Source organism: Argiope bruennichi, chromosome 3, assembly GCF_947563725.1.
Source record: "Argiope bruennichi chromosome 3, qqArgBrue1.1, whole genome shotgun sequence".
Classification (NCBI taxonomy): domain Eukaryota; kingdom Metazoa; phylum Arthropoda; class Arachnida; order Araneae; family Araneidae; genus Argiope; species Argiope bruennichi.
Genome location: NC_079153.1, coordinates 56,556,893 through 56,579,233, shown reverse-complemented (window position 1 = coordinate 56,579,233; position 22,341 = coordinate 56,556,893). Strand labels below are relative to the sequence as shown.

The following is a 22,341-nucleotide window of genomic DNA, read 5'->3' as shown; positions in this document are numbered from 1 at the left end:
TTTAGGTTTTCTTTTAACTGTTGCCTAAAGTGATGCTAATTAATTTTTTTAGTTTCATAGTCTTATTAGCAGAAAAAAACCAAACAACATAGACACGACACATTATTATTTGATGTTCTAATATCTTATGTTAACAGGGAGTAATTATGTTTAAGAAATAAATCTTTCAATTGAGAACAATTTTTAAGAAACCTGGGAATTCGTCTTGCAATTTCAAGAAAATAAAATAATTTATACAAAAATATGTTTTAGGCATTTAATTATAAAAATGACTGATTAAGATATTGTAGATGAAAATAAAGAATATATTCTGAGTGATCATCATGCATAATGTTCAGAATATAATAGCTGCATCTAACAAAAGTTATTAATATTTAAAAATAGATAAAATTTTTACTTAAATGTATTAACACAGATAAAGAAATCGATTTGGTAATTAGAATAAATGAGAAACATAATGCATACCTTTCTTGGTAATTGGCCATATTTAGCAAATTCCTCAAGATATACTAAAGAATTAACCATTTCAGTTGGTATATCATTTTTATTACTATCCCTGAAAAAAGAATAAATATATTAATGAGAGAATGACTGCTTCAGAACTATTGATTGTTTCATATTGGTCATTTCATAGAATCTATATGATTTCATGCACATAATAACAGACAATTGTATTTTTCAAGCATTGTACAACATGCTAATTTAATTAAAACAATAGATAAGGGAGAACATGGCAATATAAAGCTATAGAATTTTAATGTATAGGAACTTTTTTAAAAATCAGAATTATATGACTTTAAATTTATTTCACTGTAATGAATTTCATTAATATGTAATTTTATGTTCCTGTAGTTCTGGCAGCAAAAGGAACACCATCATAAGTTTTATCTTTAATTGCAGACAACATGAGACTCACTAATTATATTCCAATCTATTTTGTAGATGTCTGTCAGACGCAAAAAAGTAAAAAAATTTTAATTTTAAATTTAAAAAAATCTTGAAGTAAAAAAAAAATGAGATGAATTAGTGAAAATGATCATAAGTTTAGATTTGGATGTACACTAGTTGGTTTAAAACCCATTAGTGATAGTTAGATAATGATAGTTTTTCACTAAATTCCCTCCTTCCCAATTTTTTTAATATTGATTTTAATTTAATTTTTGTATTTAACATTTCTCAACATCAAATATTATAGCAAACTGATGAACTAAACATCTAATAGCTGATCACTTTCAAGATGAATGGTTCATAATATCTTGCATAAAAAAAATTATAAACATTTTTTATTTAAAAGTAACTTTACATAGAAACATATCTAAATACTCAATAACTAAGTTTTCGAGGGCTATTAAGAATCAGTCAACTATTGAAAAGTCAACAAGGGAATTGATAAGAGTAGACATGTGAATTTTAAATCAGACCCCAAGAAAAATATTCTAAAATTTAAAGATATTTCATTTAAATAAGTTTAAGTATTCTATCCTTGTAAATAAAATGGAATCAAAAAATTAAATTATCCTGAAAATATTGCAAAAAAGAACTATGGCATGCCTACTTCTACTGAATTCGGTATTTAGATCTCTAGATGCATTTTCCATGTGTATAATAAATGTAAAATAAGCATATTAAACCTGCACTTTCATTAGAATGCTTTAGAGTAATATTTCAGCTAATTTGAGGTAACAAAAATAACAGGTTTTAATCATTAATAACATTTACTAATGACTAAATGAAATGGATAATTTTTTATGAATAAAACAATACTACAAATTAAAATCATCTACTTGTAGTGAAGTAAATGTAAAGTATAAAGTTTTTTAATATTATAAATTAATATAAAATAAAAAAAAAATTCACTATTCCAGTATATTCCAGGTGTCAAAGCAATACAAAATTCAATTATAATATTTGTAAGATTAATACAAATGCAAATTAAAGAAAAATAGCAAATAAAACTTACTTTAAACAGTCCATAACTGATCGGACGTATTGACCCATGAAAGCTAAGAACATGTTTTTGTGTTCTTGATGAAACTGATGCAAGAAGGTTAAAGTTCCAATAAGGAATGGTAATCCATCTATGCCCTCTGTAATTCTTCGACTAATAAGAGCATCTGTATTGATTTAAAAAGATTGATTTGATATTGGTTAAATATTTATTGATAATAAAAACACATTAACAAATAATTTCTAAGATTGAATTAGAATCTCAATAAAATAAAACTCAATTTATTTAATGCATATTTCCTAAAATTGGATATGTTTTATTAGCAGAAATAGCAATGTAAAGTATAAAGTTACATTGCTACTCATAAACAATGATATTATTTGGTATTTTAAGATAAATTCAGATATTCCTAGTTTTCAAGTTCTTAATTATTTCAATGCATCACATAACATAAAATTTTTTTTAATTTCAAATATTTTATTATTCACAGTCTCTAAAAGCAATGCTTATAATATTTCAGCCAAATATTTTTTTTGTCAAAAACTTGTTGTTTAGAGAAAATATCTTTTTCTCTAAACAATTAATTTAGAGAAAACGGTGAAATATGTTCCAATTAAAATTGTCACAGAAAAAAAAATTAAGCAAAGCATACTCAAAATTAGAAACACAATTAAAAAAATTCTATAATTTATATTTATCATTTGCTTTAAAAACTTCATATCAGAACATACAATTTAAAATCAACAACAAATTTACCACAAAAATAAAAACTGATTTTACATATTTATAAATGCATGTTTCAAAAAAAGAAGAATGTAATGGTAAAATTAAAAGTGATTCCAGGAGATTTAATAAAGTAAGTTTATTGCCTTAATTTAGTGGTATCATATTAAGCATAGTGCTTTCTATTCAGGTAAAATTAAAAAACAAGGAAAAATGAGATATACTCACCAATATTTTTCTCATAATTTAGTTTTGCCATTTGGGAAGTAGTAAATAAAAACAAAAATAGTGTTAAGTGAGGCAGAGGTCTAGTAGTAATGTAGATCTATAAAATGTTGGAAAAACTGAATGATTTACATAAAATACAATGCATTTATAAAAATTATAACAAATTTTAAATAGACATTGCAATTATAGATTAATAAAATATATTCATTCACAAAATGAAAGTTTTTTCTCCACTTCTCTAAAATTAATGAAAATACCATACAATTTAACTTTTATAAACAAATTAAATGGTACAGAAAAAAAATTCTAAAAAGTTGCTGAAATATTAATAATTTTGGAAAGTAACCATTCATTTTAGAGTAACATTTTGTAAATTTTTTATACAAATTAACAACAAGCATAAAATCAGAATTAAACTGTTATAAATTAATTGAATAAAATTCATTACTGATATTTGGTAACCAATAAATAAATGAAATAAAATACAAATTCCAAAAGTAATATAATACATAAATGTAATTAACATGAGAACAAAGATACAAATTAAAATCATATGAAATTTTCCTTACAACAAACAAAGAATGTTAAGGGAAAATGGTCATTCAATCTAAATAATGATTTTATTGTTGAACATATTTATAGCTTATTTAATTCATTTAGTTCCTTTTGGAAGGAAATTATAACTTGAAACTCGATACAAAATTATTATGAACATATATTGATATTCCACATATTAACTAGCATAGAGAAATAACTAGTTAGTTGAAATAGTATAGAGATCATTCACAAATAAAAAATACAGCATTATACTAAAATTTATTATCAATTTTAACTTCTATCAGTTTTAAACTTCTAAAAAATTGTATATATTTAATATTAATTAAAAGGGAATACATAATACTACATACCAAAATATAAACCTACTTTTGCAAGTGGATTGAAAATTCCAGCCCATTCTAAATATGAAGATAATTCATACAATAACGGGTTTGTTTCCTTTGGATATGGTTTGCTGGGATCTTTGTAATGAAGTTCAATGTCTGCAATCAATGCACTTAAAAAGAGAATATATAATACAAATGTTTTGTATATTCTTTACATATCATATAGATAAAAATGTTTTCTAAATTGATATTGTTTATCTATGCAATATTTTATATATATTATACAGTAAACAACTGTTCCTAAAAAAACTATATAATTTTTTCTATCCTTTAGACTTAACAGAAAATTCTAGAACTAGTAATATTGAACAGAAGTACAGGAGCGCATGTACTCTATAGCAGTTTATTAGCCTTTTTCAAATCCAAGTCTAATATGACACCTAGCAATAAATGATTTTGATGCATTCATGCTTTCCATTACTCTAAAATAATATTTTATACTTACATTTCATTATCTCTAAAATAATATTTTATAATTAAATTATTGTTTCTTTGAAATGATAGTAAACAAACAGAGGCTAATAGATAAATAATTACAAACAAAGAAAAATATTTTCAAAAAAATAAATAAAACAAAAGAATTTAAATTTACTAAATTGCATTTCATTGAGATAACAGTGCTAGTAATGAATGCAGCAGTTTTTTATAAGTAACATGCAGTTATAATTAATACTAAAAATTGATAGATTTTATCAAAAATCTTAACCTCAATAAATTAACAAGAGTTTTATTTATAATTTCTTCCAAAACATTTTAATGGTTTATATTTATAAGAGAAAATATTGTTTGAAATTAATTTTTAAAAAAGAAACCTTTCTATTATCCAACTTTTATTAATCATCACATAACAGTAACAAATGAGGAAAAAACTACTTTCTTTAGATGATAATAAAGAAGAAACTATTCATTTTGAAACAATAATATGAATAATAATTGAAATAATATAATGAATCCAACTTCTAAACAACATCGTTTATTCAAGTAGTTTAATCAGCTAATAATTGTTTATAAGTAATTTTAATTAACAGATATATTAATAGATTAGATAATACATCATTAAAACTATTGCAAATAAAAATTTTTATAATATCTAATAAAAAAATCTGAATTTCATTTTGATAAATAATATCAAATTTGACTTATTAAGATTATTTACAAATCATATATTTGATAAATATAGGGAATAACGAATATACTTTATACTTCTAATAGAATGATTAATATGAAAAAATACATTATCATTATATTAATAAGTTTCAAACATTTTTTTCTTTAAAATAATAAGATGACTAATAGAAGCCTGATATTGGTTTCATTATTTCATGGATAAGACAAAGAAATAACGAATACAACACATTATAGGCATAAGGCAAGGAACTATTTATGGTTTTGCTTTCATATTAATGTTAAATGATAATGTACTTACTCATTGATTCCTTCTAAGGCACATGCTAAATGTTTAGAATCAAATTTACAAGAAGTATTTAGCTCATATGCAATACGTCGCCTGAGAAGTTGCATTTGTCCAACCTATACAAAATATTTTTAAAAAAGGACATTGGTTTTGTAATATATTTTTGCAATATTTTTTTGTTTTTATAATATATTAAATAACTGCTTAAAATAAACTGAGAGAAGGAAGCTATCATACCTTCATTAAACTTTCTAAAAAGACATTATATTTTCCAGCTTTTGAAATAGCTGCTCCATATACACGAGGTGGTTGAACTGTAAAATAATGATACTAATTTAGGAAATGCAGAATTCTAAAATATCTGAAGTTATATTTATATGCAGACATAGACAATTTTGTTAATATAGTGAACATTTCAATTTTCTTTACAATTTATTTTGATTATTTCATGCCATTCCTAAAATTAATTATTAAAACATACGAAACCAAATGACAGTTGCAAATGATAGTTAATTCTAAATAATATGAATGAATCACATATATTCATACTTATTAATTTAGTTGTAGGTTCTAAAACTGGATGAAGACTTTTAAAAACTTCTTGCCATGATTTATCAGCTAAAATCATTCTTTCATACACACGAAGAAGACTTTGAAGTTCTGTAACAATCATAAATGATAACAATCTGTCTAGACCAGTCAATCCTGGAGTGCCAATGCTTTTCTGAAATGAGTAAAGATATTAAAAATGCAACTTAAGTTTAAACAATTTGGAAGTTAAAAATAAAATAACACATTATCAATATGAAAAAGTAAAAACCATAATAAAAATCCAATACCTGAATTAGTGAAAACAATTTCAAAGTCACTATTTCATTATGTGTTTTCAAGTCATACCAAGTTGTTGTTTGATCAATATATACAGTTATTCTAGAAAAAAAAAATGGTGAATAATTATTTTCTTCTTAACAGCAAAAAAAGAGAAAAAAAATTACTATTGAAATGCAATGAATTAAAAAAATAAATTCTCTTATAAAAATGTAATTTTGTTTATTTTCTTTTGTTTCATTAAGAAGCTCAGTAATGTCATTGGAACATAGTATGTTGGTTCACATATGTATAAGCTGAATTACTATGCAATTGAAAGTAGGCATAAAATAAAGGGATAAATAAATACCCCAATTATTTGATATAAAATTAATTTCCATCCAAAATTGGTAAGAAACAAATATACAGCTGGTAGTGAATGTATTAAGCAGATTCTTTCATTTAATAATATCAATATTGTATCAATTGGTATATTAATATTTTAGAATTTAGTATTTTATATATTGAAAATTAGAAATGAATGTGCAAGAGGAGTAAATTGTTACAGAATTTGAAAAAAGTATTGTACAAAGAGTAATTTATTAAAACCCAAATATATAATAAATTTTTTCAAACCATTTTTATAGAATTTTTACAAGTATTTAAAGTATAAGGAAAAGTTAAATTGAAGTTGTTAATATAAAAGGGTATAAATCGGTGTGCTTTATTTCCTGCATTAGAATTATGAATAAAAACTGCAATATACAGTAATTTTATATCTGCAAGTTACAAGCAAATAGTATTCATCAAAATGCATACCTAGGATCACTAATTCTAAGAACTTCTCGAGCTAAACGTCCAATAAAATTCACCGATAAATTGTCTAATGGAGCAAAAGAGGGAATAGGAATAGTTCGTGATTGATAAATGCTTTGCCAATCTTGGACCTGCAGAAAAAATTGATACAATAAATTAATATGCACCATATTCATCAATAAACAGGAAGATAATAACAATAAAAATTAATTAATTTTTAAACATTAAAAATTAATGATTAAATGAAATAAATGCAAATATTGTAAGTTACAAAATAAGAATCTTGGAAAATTACACACACATGCATGCATATAAACATACACAAAACTATTTGATCAGTCAGTATGGATATCACACTAGTGATTCTTTGAATAGTTTTTTGGGAGGGAGGGAGGGAGGGAAGAAAACTACTTAGAAGAATGCTAAGAGCTTTTCAAATTTACCTTATTATAAAGTATAATTCATTTTACATTTTAACATGAAAAATGGTGTCTGAATTGTTTTTGATGCTTCATGTCACTTATCACTTTCAATGTTCTTTTTACAATATAAAGAGTTTTAATAATATTAGAAACAATCGATGTAACATTTTAAAAAATAATATAAATACAATTTAATTGATGATAATATTCTACTATTAAGCAGATTCTTTTAATGGATAAGAAGAATACAGCAAGAGAAAACAATTTAATATAATTTTTATAAGGAAAAAAAAATGGAAGGCGTATGGATAGAGATTTAGAAGAAATAATTTAATATCAAAATTTAGTGAGACAGATTTAGCACAGCTTGTAAAATTCAAGGTATACATGGAATTCTAATTCTGATACTGAAATCTGAATTTACAGTTATAGAAAAGTTCAATACATTATTTTATAATTTTCCCAAGAGTATAACTTAGGAAAAAAAAATGAATTGCAATGTCATTGTAAAAAAATATAAAATACTTGCCTTATGCCTAAGAAAAGCATTACATTCTTGTTCAACATTATAATTGATGATTCGAGACATTTCTTCTTGCCAGATTTTTAATCCATAAATGCTCACATAATCCTGAATATATTCAAAAGACCTTCTAAAACCATCCATTTTTTGACCAATAGCTTCGAGTTTTGGGACTAATTCACTTGACTGAAATAAAATGAATTAGTATGAATCTATACTGTATGCAAAGTCTATTTTTAAAATATAACCTTTTGTTGTTAATCAACTAAATATTTTTTATTAACTAATATACAACTAGACTTTCATATGAAATTAGTATTTTTAACCTCAATATTTTTTAAATATAAAAAAAACCCCAATAAAATTAAATTTTAATATATTTTTATTTATGTTATTAAAATTATTATGTAAATGTTATGTTGTTAAAATTGTGTAAATTTCCTAAGGAACATAACTTGGCAATTTTGTTTTGTTAGCAACTCATCTATTTAGTTATATAATATTTAAAAGTGAATATTTAAAAACAGTATTACACACCTTTGCTTTAGGATTGAAAACCAAACCCTCATGCAAAGCAACTGCAACCTTTCGTACCAATTCTTTCCGAATGCCATCTTCTAATAACTGCTTAGGGTCAATTTGAATAATACCAACTAAAGTTCGTTTCATCATAAGAATGCCTTCAGTGAACACAGATATTGCATGAGTAAGTTTAGCCACCTATATTGCAAGTAATAAAGAAAATAGAAACAATATAGCAATTTAAAATAGTCAAACAATTTACAATTAAAAATTTTAATGTACTATATATTTTTTCATTAAGACAGTAGAATATCTCATAATGGTTATGCAAATTAAATAAAAAATTATAAACTTCTTTTACTTTTAAAAGCTACCGAACATGTATGGATAAATAAGAAATTACAATAAACAGTACAATTACAATAAAGCAATTTAAATTTTTAATGTATTATATTTTTTATCATCAAGACAGTAAAATGTCTCATAATGGTAATGCAAACTAATCAAATCAAAAATTATAAACTTCCTTTACTTTTAAAAATTACCAAAGCATGCATGGGTAAATAGAAAAATATTAAATTATTTTCAGAAATTTTTCTAGTTAGTACACAATTTTACATTAGTGACTAACTTATTCCAAACATGGCTTAGTCATTGCATGATTCAAGTTTATATAATTCTTGATGGATATTTTTTTATTATTACTCAGAATTTGTCATATATAAAATATAAATAAGTATTACCTTATAACGTTCATCAAGTTGTGCATATGCTTTTAACTGATCCTTCATAAGCCTAGTGGGAACTTCTTTGATTACATTTGTTTGTAAATCAATTATTTGAGCCATAAGTCCAAACATTGTTTCAGGAATAATATGCAAGACTTTACGAACATAAGATACCAGTTCACCTGAGTAATATTGTGATACAGATAATAAATCTGGACTAGCAGCTTGGTTTATACGAAGTAAAGGAAGATCTAAAGCAGATGCTAGCTGGAATAAAATAAAAAGAAGAACAAGTAAAATAATAGTAGTAATAAAATGATTAACTGATAAAAATATAAAGATAAAATTTTATAAAATCACAAGTATAATTTTTAAATCAAACTAAATGCCTTATGTAAATATAAATTTCAAAGAAATACCTTTAAGAAAGTGGCTCGTAATTTTATAGCTAAAGTGGGATCTTTTTTTATTCCTTGTTGCATAAAAGTAGTATAACTGAAAATATTGAAAAAGTATTTATGATTTGGCTATAACAAACATCAAATAAAATTTTACTTGAATGTAAATTAAAGTTGCAATAGGAAAACTATAAACTTCTTTAATTCAGAAATAGAGCAATCAAAGGTACATATATAATTAAAGGAAGAAGGGAAAAAAATCTAAGATATAGCACAAAAGATTGGAAAACGAGGCACTTTCCATGAGGGAAAATTCAGTATGTTGCTCGAAAAAGATGATTTACAGACATATAATGTGTGTATAAAATCAAAACATTTTGCTGCAGTCTCATCAGGAATAAATTTAAATATTATTTGTTAGAAGTTATTTTATTAAAATAATTTTTTTTTCTAAAAACATAATAAAATAAATAAAAAAAAAACTGTCTAAATGCTAACCTGTCAATAATTTCCCAGGCATATGAGAGATCAGCTACCATTTCAAGTGTGATTAAAACTTCTTCTTTTATGTTAATAGTTCGTAACATTTGATGTAGAAATTTTCTTGTTTCCATTAAAAACTGTTTCACTTGTAAATTGCTTTCCAATTGATGAAATTCCTGAACCTGAAATTATATTATGATAATTAAGTTTAAAAGAGATTTTAAAAACTAAAGAAATTTCAGTCTAAATATTATTTCTTTTTCCATCCTGATAAAAAAGGCAACTTTGATATAGACATCAGAATATTATATAAAGATTATGTTGCAAAATAAAATTGATGCAATGTACTAAAATAAGTTGTATTCAAAAATTTAACTATCTTTATTTATGAATTATTGACAATAGATATATTAAATTGAATTGAAGTTGTTTAGTTTCAGAATGCAAAAATCAAACAAACAAAAAAAATGAATAATTCAAAACTTAAAATGTTGGAAGATAACTAAAAATAAATATGTCAATAGATAAACAGTTTCTGATAATTTATTAGATATCAGAACAATCCATATAAAGAATTAGTATTTAAAGATGAATAATCAAAACAGTCTGAATAAGAAAAATTTAAATTAATTTTTAAACTGGTTTTCATATATAAAGAAAAAAATTTTAATACAAGAATGTAATAAAAAAGCAACAGCATATTTCAAAAAGAAAGAAAAAAAAATCACTATTCTCACTAAATATAATTGGTATGAAATATTCAGAAATATTTGACATACGGCATAATATATTTTCACAAATACCGATTCTCTATAATATTTGCATCCTGAAACAGAGGGATAACAATATAAAAGAATACAATTAGGTAACATATATACAAATTGAGGCAAAATTTGGGACATTCTCATATTGATTAAATTTGTTATTGCTAGTGTATACCTCTTTATTATCATAATAATACAGCTAAATTTGTTAAAATGTAAAATCTTAGTTTATTTACTGCAGATTTATAAGTATTTAGAGGACCTATACTCATGAATATGATCATAACATAAAATATATGGAACTGCTAAGAATGTAGATAATCAAGTCAACAACAGACTGAAAATTTTTACAGCAAATCTGTTAGGACAATAATGAAAAAAAAAAAAAAATCTATAGTTTTCCCCCCTTCAAAATGCTATTGATAACAATAAGAATGCAACTAAAATTTTCTTCATTGATATCAATAAAAAAAATTCCAAAAGTATCTAAAACTGTCCCCCCCCCCCAATCTTCAGTCCATTTTCATCCTTGAATTTGTCATTTCCAGGTATTAATTTCAGGAACACTAAAGAAAGAAACCATACCATTTAGATATTTCATTTCTGAGTTTTTATTTAATTTCAACAATTTTTTTTAATAAATATATTTTAAATTATAGTAACAGAGTGGACAGTCAATATTTTTTCAAGCCATGTATGACAAAGAGCAAGTAAACAAAGGAAATATATATCATATTTTTCTTGGCCATTCGTAGTAGCAGCGTAGCAGTTCTTTTTGCTGAATTTGGCCTAAAATTGCATACAAATAATCAGTTTTGGTGTAAATACAAAAATGTTTTGAAATCTCATATTCACATGTGCATAAACAATAGATTAAATTAATGGATTTATTACCAATTTTGACATAAGTGGGATTAATGGATTTATTACCAATTTTGACATAAGCATAATGTGTTTTTGAGTTCACTTACATATATAGAGGCATAATTCCAGTTTATATATATATATATTTAGGTAAGATTTTTTTAAGAAACTTAAGATAACTTTTTTGAACATTATAATACTTTATGAATAGGAAGAAGCAAAAATATATCATGTCAACATACAGACAGAAATAAAGAATGTATTTTGAAAAAGTTCTTGCTGATGGATTTAGCTGGAAACTGCATATAAATGTAAATATAAGTTTTATTATGAAGTAATTAATACTAACAACCAGGGATTACAGTAATAATTTATGAAGTTTTAGACACAGCAAAACTTATAGATTCCTAAGTTTTTATCATAAATCAGATTTAAATAAGAACATTTTTCAGCAAATTGTGAAAACACAAGCTTAGAATAATTATATTTGCTATAGATAGAATAATGAATAATTATGTTTGGAATATATCGAATAATTATATACCTCTTCAAGAGCTTGAATTAATTGAACTATTTTTCTACCAGTAGCAGTGGCATCATCATAATTTAATGATTCAATTTGTTTTGTCATATCTTTAAACCAAGCTTGTAAGTTTTCTAAAAGAAGCAAAAGCATTATCAAAACAAAATTTCTTTTACAGTAAAAGTTATTAATTTCATATTTCAATAAAAAATTACACACAACTTCAAATTTTGAACTAATTTTTTTCAATAATATTTAATTCATCAACATATAAGCTGGCAATACTGCAAAATTTTAATTGATAAAACATTGAAATACGTTATGCAAAATAATTATATATACTAAGAATGTACACTTTCTCTTTATATTATGACTTGAAATTGAGCAATTAATGAGTTCCCTTCTTTACATGATTTGCTACGTTTAATGAAAAATTCTTATATACAAAAAAGATAACAGAAATAAAGGAACATTAAATAAACTTCCTTTCAACATCATCTTATTTAAAGCAATCAAATTCAGGTTGTGGATGGCAGAAATAAGAATGGGGATGCACAAATTTTACATAAAATCTTCTTAAATACAATTTTTAATAACATGCCATTCCTTCTGTTAATGTCATATGAAATTAAAGCCTTACGGCATGCATTTATTTAACATATTTTAGATATATTTGTAATATAAATATATTGTTATGGATTTCCCTCTATCACTATCAATCCGTTGGGTTTGTTTATTTGTGTGTATTTAGTGGTTGTGTATGGTATGAAGATAACACAACACAATGATCAGTCCTTTCAGTATACGAACACACAACACGTTTATTGACACTACGACACACAGGACAGCACAAAGATGACAACTATATACAGCATAGAGAAGACAATTATCTTCAGCCGAGATGTGCACACAGCAGCACACAACAAGACTCTACTGCAGACAGTAGCGCACAGCTTAATTCAGCACTAGCTTGACTCCGTCGCTGCTCTGCTAATCTCTGGAAGACCCATTGTTTACCGTCGATTCCGACTACAACCACGGCAGCACAAGATGACAACGTTTGATGGAGTACCCGCCCGAGATGAGCTACCTCCAAACCTTGCAAATGAATGAACTTGGCTTAACATAGCTTTCCCTGAGCTGTGAACGTCAGCTGGAGAAGGTGGAAGAAGAAGAAATGAACAAAGTCCTCTGGAGAAAAATTCACATGGCAGGTGGAGGAGAGTGGGAGGGATGTCTTGGCTAATAGGAATGCAGGCTGTCAGGGGAGTAGGTGAGGGTGATGCAGGAAGGTTTTCTGATTTTGGTGAGGGTCAGGTAGTGGATTTTCTATTGTTCCAGTGCAGCAAATCAGAAGCTTGCTAGTTTCAGTTGGGCGGGAGAGCTGCGACTTATTCCAGAAGAGCATTTAGGAGGATGAGTTTTCGTTCTTCTTTTGACTTTGCTTCTTTTAATTTGGTTGCTATTTTCTGGAGTCCAGGGAATTCTTCTAATAATTTCTTTGAAGGCTTCTAGGATGTCATGGATTTCTGAATTTTCTGTGGTGGGGTTTGGGCTTTTGAAGGTACTCAGTAGGTTTCCGCTGGCTTCTGGGTCTTTGCTATGATGTTGGGATTTGAGTTGAAGAGGGATTGTTTTCCAGAGATCCTTTTCTGAGTGTCTCAGCATAAGTTCGTCTGGATCTTATTACTGGTGTTGAGGACGGATCAGCAGGACACCCCTTCCACGAAGCCAGATGTCCTATCTCTTTGCAATTTATGCATGTCGGCTCAGGGATTTATCTCTTTGATATTACACTCTGCAGTAATGTGCTCTCCATTACATTTGATGCAGCGCGGATTGCACCTTCAATTTCGTGCGCTATGAAAGAAGCCAGAACATCTGAAACACATCGTGGCTTTGGCTGGTTTTCGGTACCATTACAACCACAGCAGCTGCAGACTGCCTCCTTTTATAGATCTCGGGAGGCGGGGCTAGCAGCCTCTCAACCAATCAGGAACTTTCGAGGTGTATCTCGGTTCCTAATGGACGGATTGATAAAATTCTCGATGTTTCGGGTATAATCTATTTTGGCACCAAAGTTGCCAAATTCGTCACCAAGTCACCAAGCTCTGAGTTCATTGACGCTTAGCACGCACAGGACAGATCGTACATCCTGTCTTTCTTACGATGACACTAGTCATAATGAGAAGCAAAAGTACAGGTTTGTAATAATATTGAAAATTTATAAAAAATATCATATATGAAATTTAATATTTTTTCTTGCATACTCAAAATCATATAAATCATAGTAGGTAAATTTGTATATATAATCTGTATTTAAATCTATAATCTATATATAACAGAAAAATAAATGTATGTTGTTTATTTTATGAATTCCATGTAGACTGAGATAATAATCTTAAGTGATAGGAACTACATATCCTAAAATACTATTAGAATTATTTAGGAAACAGTTTTTTTATTATGATTAGAATCGTGGAAAAAAAATTCTTTAAATGTTAAGAGAAAATTTAATTTTTTCAACAAAGAGCACATTTTTAAAGTACTGCCAAATTTTATGTGTCATTTTTTTTATAAGAAAGTATGGATATTTCTAAAATATTTAATTTCAAGTTTTTACATTAATTTTCAACATAATTTTTCAGTTTAAAACCATATTATTTAAACGAATGAAAGATTATTTGATAGTTGGTAAATCTCTCTCTCTCTCTCACACACACACTCACTCAATGGAAATTACTTTAATATACATATTTCCCTTCCCATAACATTTTTTTGTCCATGATTAAAAAATAATACATTATTAAAATTTTAAGCACTAAAATATTTACATTAGAAAAATTATATGATAAATAGCTTTTCCCTACTGCTACTACCATCGTTACTGCATTCCTCAAATGAATTTATAGATGAGCCGGCATCTCCCATATATTTATCAACAAATATGATGCAAGTAGATTACAAATCATTACTATGCATACATTTATTTATTTAATTGATAATAAATTATACCTCTTAACTATAAAAAAGTATAAACATTTATTAAATAAACAATTAATAATTTTATTAATTAACATAATAATACTGATTCATAGTTTAAAAGATAAATAAATTGTAGTATATATATATATATTTTTTTGAAACTCACCATTTTTTTCAACTCTTGTTAAAGGCTTTGTTCCAGAAAACACATCACCTAATTCACTCATTCTTTCAGTGCTCTCTAGTTTATATTTTGCCCATTTTTCATGTTTCTCAGATAATAATTGCTTGAACAGCTGCGAATGATTAAAAAAACATTAAAATAAAAATATATCTTTTAGGAATGTGAAAAAACTCAACAAATGCGCAAAAGTTAAAATTGTTTGGCTGATTCACTGATTAATGAAAAAAGAATTGCGAATTTAGAATACTAATTGAATTTTTACCTGCATCAGTAGGCAGAGGTTATAGATAAAATGAGAATTGAAAAGATACAATAATAACTTATTATTTTTTAGTTTTTAAGCTAAATATTATAAAAAATAAAAGGCAATATTTAGCTCTGAGTTACAAGCCATAATATTTAATGGTATCTTAGCTATGGCAATTAATGTATACAGATGGTAAAAGATGGACACCCATTTAATTAATGTGACATTGCATAGAGAATATACACATACATCATGCTAGACAAATTAAATGCTCATTTATTAGGAAAAACTCACAATACATTTTACATGCTATTTTATCATCATTTTAATTTCTCTAAAGTATAATAAAATTTAGTTTAAATATTTTATACATAAACGCTTCTCTACTGCAACTTTTCTCCAATTTTACCTCTTTCAACTTCAATTCAAACTGGGCTGTATATAACAAGAGCTGAAATACTTGAAGGGGTTGATAATGACTGTCATTCAGAACTTGATCTCTTAATTGTCTGCATTTTTTATTTTGTTCCACAGCTATAAAAATATAAATAAATATATCAAATTTTTTCAAAACTGAATTAAATATATTACTAATGCTTTTTTCCACAAAATTTCTTTAAAAATGAAAATAAATAAATAAATAGATAAAAAAATTAAAAAAAAATAATAAAAAAAATAAAAAAAAAGACCTGAAATATATATAAGGAATGGAAATATCATAATGATAACTGTAATAAAGATTATAAATCATTGCTCAGAGATAAGAGTAAAATCCTTTAATAAGGGGAAAAGACTTTAAAAAAATGAATTGGACAAATTCTTAGATCTGTTAAATTTTACAAATTTAGAAGCCAATTTTAATACAAGTAAAATATCTCATTCAATAAGTATCTCAACAATAGTAATTTCTCAACAACAATAAACAATAACTGCATGTTATTATTCGGATTTTTGTTAGTTTGATTTAAGTAAGTTCCATATCAAAGTTTAACATTGTAATTAAATATGAAAAATATCATTCATATAAATTCAAATAACTTTAAGCTTGCTGTCCAAATTACATATCATTGTGTATTCAGGTATGCAAAATTAAAATGTAAGTTTTTATCACAAGTAAATCTTCAAATAAAGTACAGAATTATATCAAGTCAAAGACAAAAAAGTATACAAAGGATTTTCTTTTATCAAATTTATCCAAGTTCTTTCTCTTAATTAAATTTTTGAATTTTCAACTAAAATATCACACAGCCAAATCCCCTCTAAATATAATGAGCATAAGCATTTTTTTTTGATATTTTGAAATTGCTAACAAGATATCACTAATGAATGTATGTGTATTTTCTGTTACACAAAACCCATTAAATTTATACCAACATTTAAAATTCAAGTTTAACTAAAATATTTGAAATAAAAAATTTAACTGAAAATACCTGGTGATAATGGAACAGTATGTAAAAATAGCCATCTTAAAGTGACATTACATTCTCTAGCAACACTTAAAAGTTTTGGCACATTATCCAGAACAACTTCTTCAGAAAGAGCACCTTCTTTTAAAAGTTGTTCACACTGAGGTATCATCTTCACAACACGAGAAAAATACTTTTGGGACTGAAACATAAAATAATAATAATATATTTCAGCATGTGAAATAAATATACATGAAAATACAATGTACAAAACTGAGACTTATCCAGATATTATTTGTCCTTGTGCCTAAAGATTTTGGAACTTTCTGCGAGTTCTAAAAAGAACTTTAGTTCTATAAAGAACTAAATAATACATGTCTCTCAGCAAATGCTTTAGATAGAGCCCTTAGAAAATTAAACTCATCACTAATTCAAAAAAGTACTTCATTTCTTAATCACTTTTTATAATATTGATAAATGATTTAAAAATATCCTATCATTTAATATGAAATAATTCAGTTTTAATTATACATGCATAAATTGCACTTCCCCAAATATTCAGTTTAAGTGCCAGTAAAGATCTATAATTTGATACAGTGTTTATGTAATAGTAAAACATGAAATTGGAGTCCCTTTCAAGTCATTTTGCCTCCATAATAATACATTCCAAATATACGAAGGTACTGAAATACATTAGAAATATGCTTATTTCTTAATTTATAAATGTCTATATTTATGTATATAAAATTTTCTAGACCATTTAGGGAAGAATTAAAAAAAAAATATTTAGACAAATAGATTAAACTTAAAAGCAAAAAGCATAACTAGCTGAAAACATTTAGAATGTAAAAAATTATTTAAATGGCTACTGATAGTAAAATGACAAATTAAAAAAAATAAACAACCTGTTCTTTCACATTTGCGATATCAATAGTGTTGCTTAATGCTTGCTTGGCTGCTTTATATGGTTCCCAAGCATCAACAAGATTCACAACCATCCCCATATAAACACTGATTACCTGAAACGGATCCATCAAATAGATTTCAAGCATATCAATTGAATAATGCATTTTTATAGATAATAATCTAGTGAAGTTATTTTAAATTCTTTCTTACAGATAATTTTTAAGAAAATAAATAGAATAAGGGTAATAAAAATTATCATATACCCAATTGTCAGGAAAAAATTTATCAACAATTTCTCTCATCTTGGCATGATGATTATGTAAAATATCTGGGTCAAAATATAAAATGACATACAACATAGCTGCTTGAGTTGATAATGCAGTACTTCTATGCTCAGGAAGAGGATAAGCAGACACCTAGAATTAATTCACAAGTAGCACTTAAAAAATATATATCAATATATTTTCATATTATAATTATAATGATATTAATATATAATATTAATTCAATTAAATAATGACTAAAAAATTTTTTTTTCTTTTTAATACTATGAATAACTACATAATAGTCACTAATTCTGATAAAGTATTATCAGCAAAAGAAGGAAAACTTATTTTCAGAAATTTATTCCACAAAATTAACTTGTAAGAGCTTAAGAACTTTTTAAAAATGAATTATTTTTTAAATTAATTATTTAAAATTTTTTATTCCTAAATGAGTTGTATAAATTTTGAAATATTTAGAAAAAAGATATTTCAAATATTATTCAATATTAAGTTTAAATTCCAAAATAAAAAACAATATCCAAAAGTTTGGCCTATGACTACATCAAAGGCTAATAACCAATCCAGTCCATAAATACTTAATTTATTAAATTTAATACATTTTCAGTCGCAATGATTCAGAAAAGAAAATGTAAAAACACAATGAATATTAAACATTAAAAGAAATAATGGCACAGTAAAATATAGTTGCAAAATTTTTAAATGGTTTATTCCTTTTTCAAGTAAACTTGCATTACAGCAGGAAAATTGGTAGTGCAATTCTATGCAAAAATATGGATTATAAATGCATATAACTCTTGATAATAAATAATTAAAATACAAACAAGTTAAATTAAATTATATGTTTTATCAACAACAAAAAAAGTAAAAATACCTGATTATATATATCATCTGATCGCAGTCTTCCAATTATCATGCTAACAAAGGTAGAATTTAAAGGAACTCTCCTAAAATTTAAACAATTTATCAAAAAAATACATCAAAAGGAATATGTAAATAAAATATTCATCACAAAACAAATTTAAAATACAAGTATTTGTGATTTAATAGAGAGCACAAAATGAAATTCCCTGTCCCTTTTGGTAAGAGTATCATGCCAAATGAAATAATCTTTGAAATGGTCAGTTTTACTAAACTTTTATGATTAAAAATTCTCAATTCAGATGTTTCTTCGAATTTGAAAGAATGCGCTGTCATTAAAATAGGATATAAAAATTCTTTCCCATTTTACCATAAAAAGGCAGGTTAATTTATATAATTATGTGATCAATTTATTAATATAAATGAAAAAGAAACATAGTAGAATATAAAGTAATAACAAATTTATTATTCTTACATTCAAAATAACTTCTGATTTGAAAAGAGATGAAATTACAAAAGTTAAAACTGCCAAGTGAAAACACAACAATCATACCTCAGTAGGAAACAGACTTTTAAATACTATTAATGTTCAATGTATATATTTAAATCTGAGAATATATATACTTTTTTGCATTTCATTGAAATTTATATTACAATGTTTATCTTTTATATTACAATAATATCAATACTGTAATGTAAATTTTAAACAATGCTTTTTATTATTTAAAATATAATATCTTAATTTGAATATTCTTACTCTCTTTATTTGCAACTAATATTTTATTTCAGTAAATATTTTTGATTTAATAGAGAGCAGAAAATGAATTTGCTTCATACACTTTATGTGAATATTATTACAAACTAAGAATAAAATAAAATAATATCTTTGTTGTAAATAAAATAACATCATCAAGTTTTTGTAATATTTTGTTTGAAATGCATAACATTTAATAAATAAGCTTTTCTCATTGTTTTCATTCTTTTAAATTTCCATAATACATGTTCACATTTTTAAAAAATATATTTTCAATTTTTGTATTTATGAGTTTATGCATGTATATAAAAGAAAAAAAAATTCTTTACCTGAAATATTCATCTGGATAATTTGGGATTCTTTTGGCACCAGGAGTAGAACTATAGCCTGTACTACGTAAAAGCTTACATACATCATCAAGATTTGAATCCATGTTCGATCTTTGAGCACTAAGTGAAGAGGAACAATTTATGACATTCCAAAGGAAAGTACAAAGTAAAAAAAAAAAAAAAGAAAGAAAGAAAGAAAGAATAAGATGTGATGGTAAAACAAAGGGAGAGAAAAATTTCTTTTTGGAATTTAGAATGTTTAGTTTTAAAAATGATTATTTATCTCCACAGTATTTTAGAACGCTGTTAAAATTTTATTTACATTAAGGATCTACATGTTTTCTAGTAAATCTCATTACAAACTTAAATGTATAGATAAAACTTATACTAAAAATTAATTCATTTTATTAAAAGAAGCTAATTATAATGTATTTATGAATACTATAATTATAAATTTTTGAAGTATAAACTAACTAGAGATTTATTTTCTAATATTGCAAGAGCTCAACTCAATTGATTGAGCTCAATTCTAATCCCACTGAACTGATAACTCAATGGGATTATATATTATTAATTTTTAATAAAAAAATTTGAGATATTTACCATCCAAAATTTGTAATTCACTAAGAATCAGTCATAAAAAAATTGTTGAGTCGTAAATATTTTTTTTTCTAAAATGATACAATCTCTTTAAAAATAATGATAAAATCTATTAACACCTATTTTGTTTCATGAAAAGTTTTGCATGAAAACGTGAAAAAAATAATATCACATTTGGTAATGTGATACAAAAAAATTGAAAGTGAGAATCACCTTTAGATGCCATCAATCTCAAATCACTACAGTTTAAAATTATGAAACTGTCTTCAAACAGTCTTAGAATAACTTTAAGATGAGTTATAATCAAATCAATTAATGCATGTAATGATGTCAAAGAAAATACAAAGTGAACCAGAAAGTCAATTTTCTAAAAAGAATCTGTTATGTATTGTTATTCAGAATATGACTTGCAATAACAATGTTAGTTCTTTTAAATAAAAGACAGACATTTAACATGAAAATGAAATGTTACAACATTCTGTTTTATCTATTTTGAAATATATAAATTAAAAGTGAAAATAATTCACATTTAGTTATTAAATGACATTATATATTTTTATATGTTAGCAAATTAATTATATGCTTAAAAAATTCTATCAAAACATCTAAACACAAAATTTACCTGTAACGGTAGTATGAAACTAGCATTCTTTCCCTAACAATTCCTTCAATCTTCTGATCAATAACTAACAAAATAACACCACATAAGAAAAGTGCTTCACACTGAAAAAAAAATGCCAGGAACTTAAAATTACAAGATTTAGTCAGGAATTACGTCTTGTTATATTATTTTTTTTTCCGTAATTAATTTACATATTTTGAAGAACCTAATTAAATAAAAATAACAAATACTATGCTAATTTCATACCTACACAAAATGTATACATATATATATATAACTGGAATTTTTGCAATTTTTTTTATCTAAAATTCGAATACATGATCCGTTTAATGCTGAGTTGAATTTTCATTTTCCTTACACTTCCAATCATAATATAGGGGTATTTCACAAACCTACATATTTTTTTAAATCTTTTAAACTCATTTAACATTGAAACAAGTAATATTTAAAAAAATCTCACAAAAAAAGTGTTTTATATAATTTATCCAGTAATTAAATTATTTTGATTTGTCATTTCACAAGCTTCAAGCAGATAATATTTATCTTCTTTTCAGCCTCATGCCAATCATGCAAATCATATAAAATCATATCATATTCACTCTAGAATTAAGAACAGGTTCTTTAATGATAAAATACTTTATTTGCTTGATTGTCAACAGAATTTTCAATTAAAGCACAGTTTTTTTTTTATTCTTAGCCTCAAAAAGTAATTTTTTAAAGAAATAATCCTTACGTTAAAATGAAAATAAATAAGAGCTGCAATTAAAATAATAAACTTTTAGAAGTACTAACACATTAGAGCAGGGATGGGCAAACTCTGACCCACCGGAAGGTTCTATTCAGCCCGCGGATATAATTAATTTTAGGCAAATTAAAAGAAATACATATTTATATATTGATCTCCTTTTCTACTTTGATAAATATTAGTTTTTATATTCCTTTTTTTTCAAAGGACTGCTGACCATTTTACTTTCTCTACTTTTGTTCAACAAAACATAAATAGCAAGCACAGACATCTTTCTATCGGTAAAGTATTAAAAGAGGAAGTTCTTTGAT

The 22,341-nt window shown here is 25.2% G+C and overlaps 1 protein-coding gene across 1 annotated transcript in view; it reads right to left on the bottom strand.

Annotated features, from left to right (window-relative positions):
- Positions 1 to 22,341, bottom strand: part of LOC129963024 (WASH complex subunit 5-like) — a 28,166-nt gene that overhangs the window by 1,570 nt on the left and 4,255 nt on the right. Inside the window, exons 4-26 of the mRNA XM_056077028.1 lie at positions 21,286 to 21,386; positions 20,064 to 20,183; positions 18,994 to 19,066; positions 18,099 to 18,251; positions 17,835 to 17,948; positions 16,954 to 17,131; positions 15,933 to 16,057; positions 15,259 to 15,388; positions 12,129 to 12,241; positions 9,972 to 10,138; positions 9,495 to 9,570; positions 9,091 to 9,342; positions 8,363 to 8,545; positions 7,832 to 8,011; positions 6,884 to 7,011; positions 6,097 to 6,187; positions 5,807 to 5,981; positions 5,495 to 5,571; positions 5,270 to 5,373; positions 3,824 to 3,953; positions 2,900 to 2,996; positions 1,961 to 2,114; positions 466 to 556 (exon numbers count right to left, since the gene is read on the bottom strand). Of these exons, the coding sequence (XP_055933003.1) occupies positions 466 to 556; positions 1,961 to 2,114; positions 2,900 to 2,996; positions 3,824 to 3,953; positions 5,270 to 5,373; positions 5,495 to 5,571; positions 5,807 to 5,981; positions 6,097 to 6,187; positions 6,884 to 7,011; positions 7,832 to 8,011; positions 8,363 to 8,545; positions 9,091 to 9,342; positions 9,495 to 9,570; positions 9,972 to 10,138; positions 12,129 to 12,241; positions 15,259 to 15,388; positions 15,933 to 16,057; positions 16,954 to 17,131; positions 17,835 to 17,948; positions 18,099 to 18,251; positions 18,994 to 19,066; positions 20,064 to 20,183; positions 21,286 to 21,386 (3,012 nt within the window). The remainder of the gene's footprint in view (positions 1 to 465; positions 557 to 1,960; positions 2,115 to 2,899; positions 2,997 to 3,823; positions 3,954 to 5,269; positions 5,374 to 5,494; positions 5,572 to 5,806; positions 5,982 to 6,096; positions 6,188 to 6,883; positions 7,012 to 7,831; positions 8,012 to 8,362; positions 8,546 to 9,090; positions 9,343 to 9,494; positions 9,571 to 9,971; positions 10,139 to 12,128; positions 12,242 to 15,258; positions 15,389 to 15,932; positions 16,058 to 16,953; positions 17,132 to 17,834; positions 17,949 to 18,098; positions 18,252 to 18,993; positions 19,067 to 20,063; positions 20,184 to 21,285; positions 21,387 to 22,341) is intronic.